General features: G+C 36.6%; 1 protein-coding gene and 1 non-coding gene across 2 annotated transcripts in view; both read left to right on the top strand.

Moving 5' to 3' along the window:
- Positions 1-8,764, top strand: part of LOC148354435 (uncharacterized) — a 10,812-nt gene extending 2,048 nt beyond the window's left edge. Inside the window, exons 2-9 of the mRNA XM_088351671.1 lie at positions 1,233-1,372; positions 1,446-1,986; positions 3,409-3,534; positions 3,683-3,908; positions 4,428-4,495; positions 6,171-6,285; positions 6,360-6,463; positions 8,250-8,764. Coding sequence (XP_088207797.1) covers positions 1,233-1,372; positions 1,446-1,986; positions 3,409-3,534; positions 3,683-3,908; positions 4,428-4,495; positions 6,171-6,285; positions 6,360-6,463; positions 8,250-8,507 — 1,578 coding nt within the window. The 3' untranslated portion in view covers positions 8,508-8,764. The remainder of the gene's footprint in view (positions 1-1,232; positions 1,373-1,445; positions 1,987-3,408; positions 3,535-3,682; positions 3,909-4,427; positions 4,496-6,170; positions 6,286-6,359; positions 6,464-8,249) is intronic.
- A 1,604-nt stretch (positions 8,765-10,368) lies between these two features.
- trnai-uau (transfer RNA isoleucine (anticodon UAU)) lies at positions 10,369-10,462 on the top strand. Its single transcript has 2 exons — positions 10,369-10,406; positions 10,427-10,462. It is a non-coding gene; the product is annotated as a tRNA-Ile (tRNA).
- The last annotated feature ends 1,591 nt before the right edge of the window (positions 10,463-12,053 follow it).

Here is a 12,053-nt window from a genome sequence, read left to right on the forward strand (position 1 = left end):
TCAAGATCAAGTATAGCTTATTCATATGCTATAGAGTAGAAGTGTGTTTTAAGCTTAGATTTAGACATTTCCACTGAGGTTGCAGATCGAATCTCAGGGGGAGAGCTGTCCACAGCACAGGGTCCTGGATGGAGAACGCTCTCGAACCTGCGTATCTCTTCTTGGCTCTTGGGAACACGAGTACACCGGCATTTTCAGAGTGAAGGCTCCAGACCGGAACTTAGGGGGAAATTAAATCTGAAAGATATGAGGGAGCAAGTCCATGTTTGATTTTGTATAATACCAACAGAACCTTAAAATCACGCCTTAAGCTAACAGGGAGCCAATGCTGGTTAGCTAAAATCGGGGTAATGTCATCAAACTTTCTTGTCTTAGTTAAAAGCCTCGCTGCAGTATTTTGTACCAGCTGAAGGCTCTTGATTTTGGACCGGAGAGTAGTGCATTACATTAATCGATACGGGAAGTAACAAACGTGTGAATTATAATCTCTGCATCTGACTGAGACAGCATAGGACAAATTTTAGCAATGTTGCGAAGATGGAAGAAAGCTGTTCTAGTAGTATTCTTCACGTGTGTTTGAAAGGACAAATTGGGGTCAAACATGACACCTACGTTTTTAACTGGGTCACTCTGGGTCATCTTACAGTTGTCAATGTTAATAGCAGTTTTTGAGAACAAGTCACAGCATTTCGATGGACCAATAACTAACATTTCGGTCTTTTCAGAGTTAAGGTGCAAGAAGTTGAGTGACATCCATTATTTTATCTCAGTGAAGCAGGCCTCCAAATTTCCACAATTCAGTGTGGCAGATTCCTCCATCAGAAAATATAGTTGATTTTCATCTGCATAGCAATGGAAACTGATATTATACTTGCAAATAATATCACCTCATGGAAGCATGTAAATGCTGAAAAGAAGGGGGGCAAGTACTGAACCCTGCGGAACACCACAGGTAACACTAAAGGGCTCAGATGTCATTTCACCATATTTAACACTGTGCGTCCTTTTTGAGAGGTAGGATCTGAACCATAAGAGGACGGTTCCTGAGAAAACAATCAATTTTTCCAACTGTAAGATATTATGGTCCACAGTGTATGATGACACTTTTCTTTTTTTCTGCTATAGGTACCAGGAGCAGAAATGTAAAATTTGAAATTGTACTTTTTACATGCTACAACTGCCACCGTTGTTATATGCGAAATCCCATTAACTGTAAATCTGAATACTCTCAGTCCCACTGCAGCAACTTCTCCATAAACCATAGTACATTGATTACTCTGGGAGGCAGCCAGCAGTTTGCCTCTCAGGCACCACCATCACAACTTCCTGTATCTCAGTGGAAAGAAAAACCTGCCAATAATACATCAGACAGGTATGTCATTGCACATATAAATGAAAGTCAAAGATGGAACAGTTTGATGATGCTCTCAACTTATTATTTTCAGGGACTTAGCTGGAGTGGAGTTTTTGAGATGTATAGCTGAAAATAAACCTTTTCCAGACTATCTTAAAGGAAACATGGCACATAACATGGCGGATACCTTAAAATCAGCCAGTATCCTAAATGAAAGTATGAAGTCATACCAACCTTCCTCAAAGAATGTGACCCGGAACAAAAGTAGGAGCAGGAGTCCTGACTGCAGAAAATTTCAAGCCAAGAGCCGTGCACGGAGCAGAAGTCGGAGTAGAGGAAAAAGCAAAAGCCCTGCACGGAGCAGAAGTCGGAGTAAAGGAAAAAGCAAAAGCCGTGCTCTTGTAAAAAGTCAAGCAAGAAGCAAACTTCGCAGTCAAAGTCCACCCCGGCATTCTCGTGCACGAAGTAAAAGTGTGGAAAAGTATGCTGAAAGCATAAAGCGGAAAAGAAGCCCCAGTCTCACTGGTGACAACAGAAGTGCTATTTTGTTGGAAGGACTTAAGAGAATCATGCAAGACAAGGACATGGAAAAAAAGCTTCCTTTACTCAAAAAGGCAATACTATCTGCTCAGGTAGGTCATTCATTCATTCATATATTGCATAAATTGCACGGCCTTAATTCCAATCACCTGAAATAAAAGGTATTAGAGAAAGAATATGACTATGTAACATATGTGTAGCAACAGTAATAGCAAGTGGATTGCTCTGAATTTGTTAAAGGCATGTGGCTTAAAATATAGCTATATTTGACGGTTGACTTTCTATGTTTTTATGTAGGTGGCATAAGTGTTTACACTTACCTTAGCAAAAAAAATCGTATTCTCAGCCGGCGTGGACAGACGACCGGGGACCTGTGCAATAAATTACAGTAATGTTTGTGCATTATGCCTGGAGAGTGAGTACCTCGCACATCAAGTGTTAAACGTTATTAAGAGACGAAACATGAACATGAATTCAAGGCAGAGACATTAAAACGCGCTGTATCCAGGTACGGCAAACAAACACAGACCCTAAAAACTTTGTCACTCCTAAAAACACCACTGAAGCTAGCTATCACATTGCTCACTGCATAGCAAAGTACGGAAAACCATTTACTAATGGCGAATATTTTAAAAAAGCGTCAGTGTTTCGAATTTTCATATTGTCTGCAATAAGATTTCATTGATGATTGGTTTTTGATTGTAGTTCATTGTTGATGTAAAATGGTTGATTGTGGTTGATTCATGTGTTAAAAAGTCGAAGTTATAGATGTCTACAGGACTTTCCACATATTGCTCACATTAATTTTCTTAGTTTATTGATGAACAAGAATAGTGGAAGATAAATTGGTCAGTTATACGATTTCAATGTATATCTATGTTGTGTATTTGGATTGCTGTAAAATGACAGCTCTGCCGGATATAAAAAAATTGTTGTGCGAGTCATTATTCTTCGTGTGGCACACTGATTTACAAGGAAATCTCAAAGTGGCACTCCACACCAAAAAGGTTGCTAACGCCTGCTCCACAGTAGAGTTTCCCGGGCGTTGTTGTCTACAAATACAGGGCTCACAATTGTAGGTGTCTCAGCCCCCATTTGTGTTTTCTTTCAGCAGAGTAGTGAATATGTGCTTGTATTTGTTACCGCCATCTTGAATGTAATCCAAAAACACGTGAAGTAACTATCTCTGAGTAGAACTGAAAATGACCCAGTCAGGTTTGCGGCTTAAAGTCCGGTGAGGCTTGTATAAAAGATAATTGCGTTTCGGTCTTAAGTTTAAGCACCTTTTAATAAGATGTGCTCTGTAGTTCAGAATTTGTGGTAAATCTATCCATTTACCTTGGTCATATCCATCAAGAGGGGTGACCGACAGCAAGACAAACATATACATTATTATTGAGAGTATCTGTAACCTCAATAAAAAGAAAATAAAAGGGGGAAAAAACACACACAACATTTTTTGGACCATGGCCAACCCAATTGTACATAAGTTGGTCATGCTTTTGTCCCTCCAGATGAAACAGGACACCAGAGAGCGGCCATGTCACTCGGGTCAGAGTGACACAACAGTCTCTTCTGTTCAACAGCAGGGCCCGACAGCTTTTACTGGTTTACCCCTGCCGCATCATACGGGTGCCCAGGTAAATTCTTGCGGTAAATAAAAACAGTAAAATCTTATTTGGCAGATACCCTGATTTCATTTGACAAACTATGATTCAAAATGAAGTCGTAGTTATTTAGTTAATGACGCTTAAACATGCAGTGTTTTCGATACATCTTTCTCCGCAGGTCTCAAAACAAATAGAAAAAGGGCAAGGTGACTCTCATAAGGAACAACATGACTCGCCGCTGGAAAATCAAAGCATGCCTCTGCCTCATGAAAGAGCCGACAGAGACTTCTCTTGGATTCAACCAGCAAATCAGACAGCTTCAGTAGCTTCAATAGCTGATAACTGCGAAGATGAAGAGTTGTTCTTGTATGGTGCCGATTACACCACAAAGGAGAAACCAAAATGTAAAAAAAATCACTCATGACTAGCTAGCTCAAAGGAGCACGGCAGTACCGTACTAACTCAGAATCCAATATTCTGGATGATCTCTCATCCAGTGTTTTAGCTAATCCGGATGGTAATGTGTGTGAAACATTAAAAAATGTCTTAAAGAATTTGAACAAAAAGACTGGTTGCGATGTTGGAAAAGAGTCTGTTTTTGTCGTCCTTATTTTTTATATAAATGTTGAATAATGATAATTACAGATAATATAGCCTTTATGTAATTTCTTTAATGCAGAATAATTATACTAATGCAAACAATCACCATTGTAACCAAGCTAAGCTAAATTGAACCCGCATTTATGCAACTGAATTAAGGCTAAATTCAACCAAGACGTCCCTTATCTTGTTTTTGTGGAATCCCCAACAGTTATAAAAATAATTTACCTTATGTTGTCTGTTTGATGGATTGTTTCTCCAAGTTGAAAACCATACCGTGATTTCTTTTATGTTGACTCACATTTTCTTTCTGCTTTTTCAAGCAACCGTGGCAAATCAAGTAAAAGGCAATACCCCTAAAAGATTTTGGAAATCTTATCAAACAAAAAAGGTAAGCAATATATTTGTTTTAAATACCAACAAAAGGAAATTAAACTGAAAATATTTAAACCGAGACATGAACATATTCGTCATAATCTATTTTTATCCAATATCTAGTTCCACGAATAATGTCTAACACACTTCTCATCTCGTTTGGCTCTAAAAACTACCATAATGGATTCATTAGATACAATTTAAAGTAGTTTATAATTCGTACTTTGCATTAGTGCTTCTTAATTATCAATTTTTGGTCCTTGAATCTCTGGAAAACAAATGGTACACATTCTTTTGTAAATGTCCTGATTTGAATATATTTTCACGACTATAAGGCGCACCTAAAAGCCTTTTTTTTTTTTTCAAAAGCTGACCATGCGCCTTGTAATACAGTGCACCTTATATATGGATCGATATTGAGTCGTTAGGTCTCGTAACTAATGTAAGCAGCCGCCGACTAAATTTTCACCCGTAAGCAAATTAGTAGGCGGTGTATGCTGGGATATATATATATATATACAGGTGTTTCATTTCCTAATCAATGTGTCAATCATTTGAATCGGTCACTATTGGCTAAAGTTATTCGGAGGTAAAGGAAGCGGGTCCTTTTTAGCATTTACAGGCTCGTAAAGCTTGCAATTGGCCAAAAAGATGTGAATCATTGTTAGGTTGCTCTACGGCATGGAGAAAACATGTTTTACTACTCTGTATTTGTAAACAGGAATTATGGGGCTAAAAATATGGTTAGCAACAAGCAACGTCTATCAATGCAGATGCTGATCGGCGGATTTTTTTCTTTGATTTGTCGGCATTGTTGCGTGTTTTGGAGTGTGAAAATATTGGACACAGTTGGATTTACTACACTCCCGGTTGTAAAAGGACCATGGTTGAGTATTATTATTGAATGTGATGGCTGCTAGACGACTTTGGTGAGCTACCCCGTCTTTATATTTTCCCACTATCATGTTTCAGACTGATCTTGATGTTTCTGTGATGAGTGTATTTTTAAATTCAGTTCAATTCAAAGTGTTTGTTAATGGCATTTGCTTGGTAAAGAACCACATTTACCTGCACAATGAAATCCTTACGTTGCTGCCCACACATTTGCCAGCGAAAAAGAAAATAGAAACTAAGAAATGGTTGGCATTCCTTGAATCCCAAGAGTTTAACCTTCCTAATGATACATGGAATAACGCATTGAATGATTGGTGACGTCGTACAGACACCGTGTCTGTCCGTGTCTGAGACACGGATTTGCGTCTTTGCGAGCCGTCGAAATGTTAAGGGGTTGATAAGTTTGACTGAACTATCTGACTGTTTTGTCCACGTTCCCGCTGTAACACCTTATAGTCCGATGCGCCTTGTGTATCGAAAATGGAGGACATAAAAACTTTTTGGGGGGTGCGCCTCATAGTCGTGAAAATACGGTAAATAGCTTCAATTTAGAGTTTGAAAAAAACTGAGCTTTTAACACCTAAAATAATTTGCTCTAGTATTCATTCTCCCCTTAAACACTGGTTTGCAACCTATCCTCGAAATAAAGGATGTCACATAATTCAAGCCCCTGAGTGTAATTGCTATTTTTTTCTGATACTATTATACAGATATCAGACAATCGTTCAAAAAATACTGTAGTAAAATATTCTGATATGACCACTCATTGTTTTAACATTTGTTGATTTAAATTCCAGCGATCTACACATGGTCCGAACCACTCAGGAATACTTAGGAGAGAAGCCAAACACTTGAAAATGTGCCACGCTCAAAGTGCGATGAAAGAAATAGGGGACATCCTCGAAGGGGAAGGTAGTTATGTCCGTTTATTATTTACACGTTGAATAATCTCAATATATTCTCACTTTAAATCGATACTTTTGCAGGGAAATATTTTATTAAGCCAGTGATGGTGTTTTACTGCCAAAAATGTGAGGAATTATTCTGCGAGTTGTCAACTGCTGAAAAGCACGCAGCTTCCCATCCTCACGTGAGTATTTACTTATGCAATTGATATACCGTCACTTTATTAGATGGATATCAAATGGGGAAAACATAGCTGTATTTTACAGATGATTGTTTTATCATTCATCTCGTTCTGGCAATTATTCAATACAAGATTTACATTATTATTGAGAGTATCTGTAACCTCAATATTCAAGTTTGCCAAGTCCGAACTATGTCGTCATCTTATTAAGTTTTATGAAAATGGAGAGAAAAACCTACTGAAGTATTCTATGGGGCAGATGCAAGCAAACCTTTTTAGTTGCTCGCCGTGTCGTGTTAAAATATTTGGCAGAGAGACCGGGGCCAAAGGAAGCACGTGAATTGGATTTTTGCTCTCTGCAGATTTAGTCTCGATCGCTTGGTAATATGAGAAAAAAGATGATGTAGTTATATATATTTTTTGTCATATCGCCGTTATTGCATGAAGATGCTTATCATTTTGGGGATATTTTTTCCTCTTAGCAGTTTTGCACCTTTTTTCTTTATAAACATTTGATTCACGCAAAAAAATAAATTTGACCCAAAAAATCGGTGAGACGTCTTTTGTGAATGGCAGCAATGATATGCTATTGATATATATATACACACACGAGACCATTCATTTAAATTCGCTTGAAGCAAAATATTATCTTTTTAAGTACTACGTTTTATTACCAGATTACGCATTGAAAAACTGAAAATGCAATAGGGCAAGCTCAGAATTGTGTTTTTTTTTTTTGCAATACGTTTGCTAAATATCTTGATAAACAAACTAAAAAGATGATTAAAAAAAGTGAGTACAGAAAACAGTAGCCAGCTATTTGAAAGTTGGACTTTCGTTCAAAACACATTAGCCTGATAAAAGGCGAACTGGGACTTTATGTACTAGTGTTATCCTATTGTACATATCTAACAGAGTTGAATCTCGGTGTCTGATAATTGCTATTCAGATAGGTTCCGGACGATCGTCCGTGAGTTGAATGTGCTCGTAAGTTGCTTCAGTGCTATATTTTGTATGTTTGAGGTGTATATAAGCATGTTTATGGCTTGTATAAGTAACCTGTATTGTTTTGTACTAAGAACTAAACATTTCATAAAATATTATGCTCTATAAAGATAAATAAAGTAAGGTTTAACTTACTTTTGTAAGATGGGCTTCAAGAGTAAGGCTAGTTTCTCTTCCGTGGTAAAAAAAAAAGTGGCCAAAAAAAAAAAGCGATCCAACAATTTTCTCAACCGCATGAAGCTTTCTTATTCCACTTTCGTTTCAAAAGAAACGGCTCGCTTCTTCTTTACACTTTACACCAACCATATTGAATGGATGCACAAGATATTAAACAATAAAACTGTGAAAGTTCTCAGCGCTGTAGAACTATAGTGCAGTGCGTTTACACATGAACTAGGAACTAGAAGCCAGATTTTTTTCTTCGGGGTGCATGCTGGGTAAGCTCTCACAGTTCCACGCGGCGGAAAGAAGCACTACAGTAATGTCTCATACTTGGAAAAAGGTGCACACAATCCAAAATCCAACTTGCAGCAATGTCCGACATATTTCCACATCCCGAAAAAAATGTTCGTATCTACCGTTTTTCGTAAGTGGAATGGTCGTAAGCAGGGGAGCGTCTGTATAAAAAAAATACGGATTTACAATTCAGCCAAAACTGTACATTAACCTCAGGTCTGATCGCTCGTAAAAAATGTCATTTATGACCTGGCAAATATGGTGGAATTCTCATGGAAATAACTTTTTGTTGCTGTTGTTTTTTTTTTTGTTTGTTTTTTTTTAATAGCAAATACCGGTGGAACCAGAGACAAAGGTACTCTCTATTCTTAGAGGATACGTCTCAGCCAAATCAGCCAGGAAAAAGGTAGCACAAGGTAGAAAACAACAAATCAAACTCATTTTAAAAAGGATCAACGACTCAAAAGACGATCAACGTTGCAAGGCTGGAAAAGAACCTGATGTACTCGAGCAGATTCAGAAGGAGTCACAGCTCATAGCGCTTTGTGCTAACCCCCCATATGCGAAGAAGGAACACGAAAGTTAAGAAGGAGGGAGAATCCATGAGCAAGGTTTAAACGCGACTTTTTAAAAAAAGAGAAGAGATTTAAAAAAAAAAAAGCTGAAGAGGACAACAGCGAAAGCGATAACAGCAGCGATGACCAAGAACATAACTCAAAAGTAAAGTCTAACAAGAAGAAGAAGAAGAAGGAACGGGACAAGAAGAAGAAAAAGAAAGATGAATTTGACGATGCATTATTTTCTCCTTTTTTAAAAGTTCCAATAAATGTTTAAGTCACGTGACCATTTTGAATAATGCTCGTCGTTATGTGTGTTCACTTAAACTCTGTAAGATATCTCAATCGTGTTTTTTTTAACCACTAAAATAAAAAACTAGGAGTATAATATAAAGTATTCTATCTTATCTTTGTAGTAGTATTACCGCAGTTACCTACGCAGAGTTAGCGTAGTGCACGCTATTTTCCGTGTGTGCTAAAGACCGTTTTTCCCAAATGACACTAATATTTCAACGTGGGTTGTTTTATAACAAAGTGCAAAAAAAATCGAGTGCTACAAAGCACAAGGAACAATACAAACTAAGGAGGCCTAAACTGCTTCGTATCTTTTCTCATTTCTTTTGTCCCCTGCCTTTTCACAAGGGTTTTGGGAGTACCCTTAGCAGCAAGATGGCGGACAATCATGTCCGTTCCCTTTAGGTGAGTCCAATGTTATGTAAACAAACTTTGCACATTAACTAATATGAATAAACAATAAGGGCAATGATGATTAGAATAACAATAATACACAACGTCCCTTCGACAAAATGTTTGACTTGTTGAATGTAACTGTCTGTAGTGTCATCGATTTGGAGATTATTTCTTCCTCATGCCATGAGGCTCTTTAACTCCACCCGGGGGAGTGAAAGCCCACATCAAACCCATTATTTGCATATTACCCTATTTTTATTACAGTGTGTAAAACTTTGTAATGGGTATTTTTTGTGTTTTATATCTTTATTATTTTATTTTTCAACACAAGGATACTGCTGGAAGTGTGAGTTTCCCTACGGGGATGAATAAAGTATCCATCTATGGTCTATGGTGTCTATGGTATCTATGGTGTCGATGGTATTTATCAATGGTATCTATCTATCTCTATCTCTCTTTCTCTATCCATATTGTAGGATCTACTTGTAGCATAGATAGTTCTGTATACACGTGTACTAGAATGACATTAAAGTAGATCTGAATCTGAATCTATATCTCTCTATCCATCTATATCTATCTATCTCTTTCCCTATCTATCTCTCTTTCTGTATCTGACCGTCCGTCTATTGATCTATGGTATCGATCCATGGTATCGGTCTATCTCCACGTTGTGAAACATTGTATGCAACGAGATTAGACATGGCACTCCCAAAAAAACATGTAATAAAGTGTTAAAAGAGCGAGAACTACAGACTATCGGGAGAATTGAAAAACAATATTTACAACACAGTGCTTCGAAATTTGGCCCAATGTATAATATTTAATCTTTCATAGTTGTCTTTATGTTAATGTAAGTAATGTGTATGTTTATATTTAATAACAAATACCCAAGCCCAATAAAAACATGTATTGGGTTTTTTTAAAGGGAGAAGTGCAATTATTATAGATTATTGCGAATAAGCTATAAGTTATTTAAGTTATGTGTTCACGAAAGAAGGCCTACTGTAGTTTTAAATGTATTACATCAAGTCAGGATTTCCAGAAATACACAAAGTACATCGAGCAATTAATATTTGCTCTTTTCTCTAAACACTTCCCACAAATAAGATTATTTTAGCAATTATCCTATACAATACAACACTTTAATGGTTTTCGACCTGGCTGTTGTTCATAAACGTTAGTGCTTACGGATATCGCCGGGCTCCAGTGGCGCAATCGGTTAGCGCGCGGTACTTATATGACAGTACACTGTAGAGCAATGCCGAGGTTGTGAGTTCGAGCCTCACCTGGAGCAGTATTTTGATGCAGTGTTGTCTAATTTGGGATTTTCCTTTTTTTAACGAATTAATCGTTTTTAGGATATGTCACATTCGTTTTTACTGTTATTGAGATTAAATCGAGACTAACACAATACAATCATTTTATGGGGAATCTTTCGCCAGCAGGGGGCAGCATTTGTCAGTTTATGGAAAAGTAAATTACACAGGGGGGAAAAACAACCCTCACTCTTGCATTGTTCGATAAATGTTGATAAACAGTAATAAAAGATTATTTTTATACATGTCGTCTTTTATTTTAAAACTAATGTGTGTTAATCATCTATTTAACTGCAGTTGCAATATGCTTTTATTTTAATATCATGCTAAAGATAATTCTGATTTGCCCTATAATATTTAAAAATATTTTGTTTTTTTAATTTTTGGAAAGCGATCCAAAGGGTACAACCTTAATATCAATGTTTACGTTAGTTAATGAAATATTATAGATAATTCTTATTTAATATTATGATCTGGATTTCTTCTCTTGTCCCATTATTGTGCTTATTAAAATTAAGTTATTATCCTCCTTTCATACGTATTAATTTCGCTTGAATAAAATAACCATAGTAAGCATAATTTTCTACTCCCTTTTTTAAAATAATGTGCTGCTGTTTGGCAATTTGACCAGTAGAGGCTGCTGTTGTGCGCAGTTTGAGAATTGTGTGCCTGCATATGATTGGCTGTTTTTTTAACATTTGAATGAAAGCAGTTGGCCCAGAAACTGTAATTCAAATATTTATGAATGTGTCCTCTCATTTTTGTGTCCCTCTATTCAAAGGAAACTTAAAAGAAAATAAACCAGTTTGTGAATATAATAAGGAAAGAACACCACAATATAAGAATTATAATTGTTTTTATTGTCATGGACGAGATTAGACATGACCCTCCAAGATAAACACATGGTAAAGATTTAAAAGACAAAAATAAAATAAAAAGAAAAATAGTGCATAACAATATTCAGGGTTGGGTAGGGTTACTTTAACTTGATTACTTTCAATTAATTTTGGATGACTCCAATACCAAATATGCTAATAGATGACAAAAGAAACTAAATATGAATACAATTATGACTCACAACACGTGGTAAGATTTCTCTCCTGGCTTTGATCTCTTTGATCTCCGGCAAAACGAACAAAAAATGCCACAGAAACAAAATGAAAATAAATCCAAACAGCTTGCCAACAGTTTTTTGCCGTTCCATGTATTCCGTTACTCCCCAAGCCTGCACAAAATTTAGTCATTTTATTCATATTTAGTTTAATTTGTCTTTTAATAGCATATTTGGTATCGGAGTAATCCAAAAGTCATTGAAAGTAATCCAGTTAAAGTAACCCTACCCAACCCTGACAATATTGCATCAAATATAGCGCATTGTAAAAAAAGTGCTATGGAATAATAATGCAGTAATATTAAGCAGGAACATAAAATAAAAATCATAAATTGTAAATGGTGCATTTATATAGCGCTTTTCAAGTCAATAAAGACCTCCCAAAGCTCTTTACAATGTGCTTCACACTTACCCATTCACACACACACACAGACTCAACGAATAATCCTTTTGTACCG

The sequence above is a fragment of the Urocampus carinirostris genome, chromosome 13 (genome assembly GCF_059441175.1).
Source record: "Urocampus carinirostris isolate Australia breed hairy pipefish chromosome 13, RoL_Ucar_1.0, whole genome shotgun sequence".
Taxonomy (NCBI): domain Eukaryota; kingdom Metazoa; phylum Chordata; class Actinopteri; order Syngnathiformes; family Syngnathidae; genus Urocampus; species Urocampus carinirostris.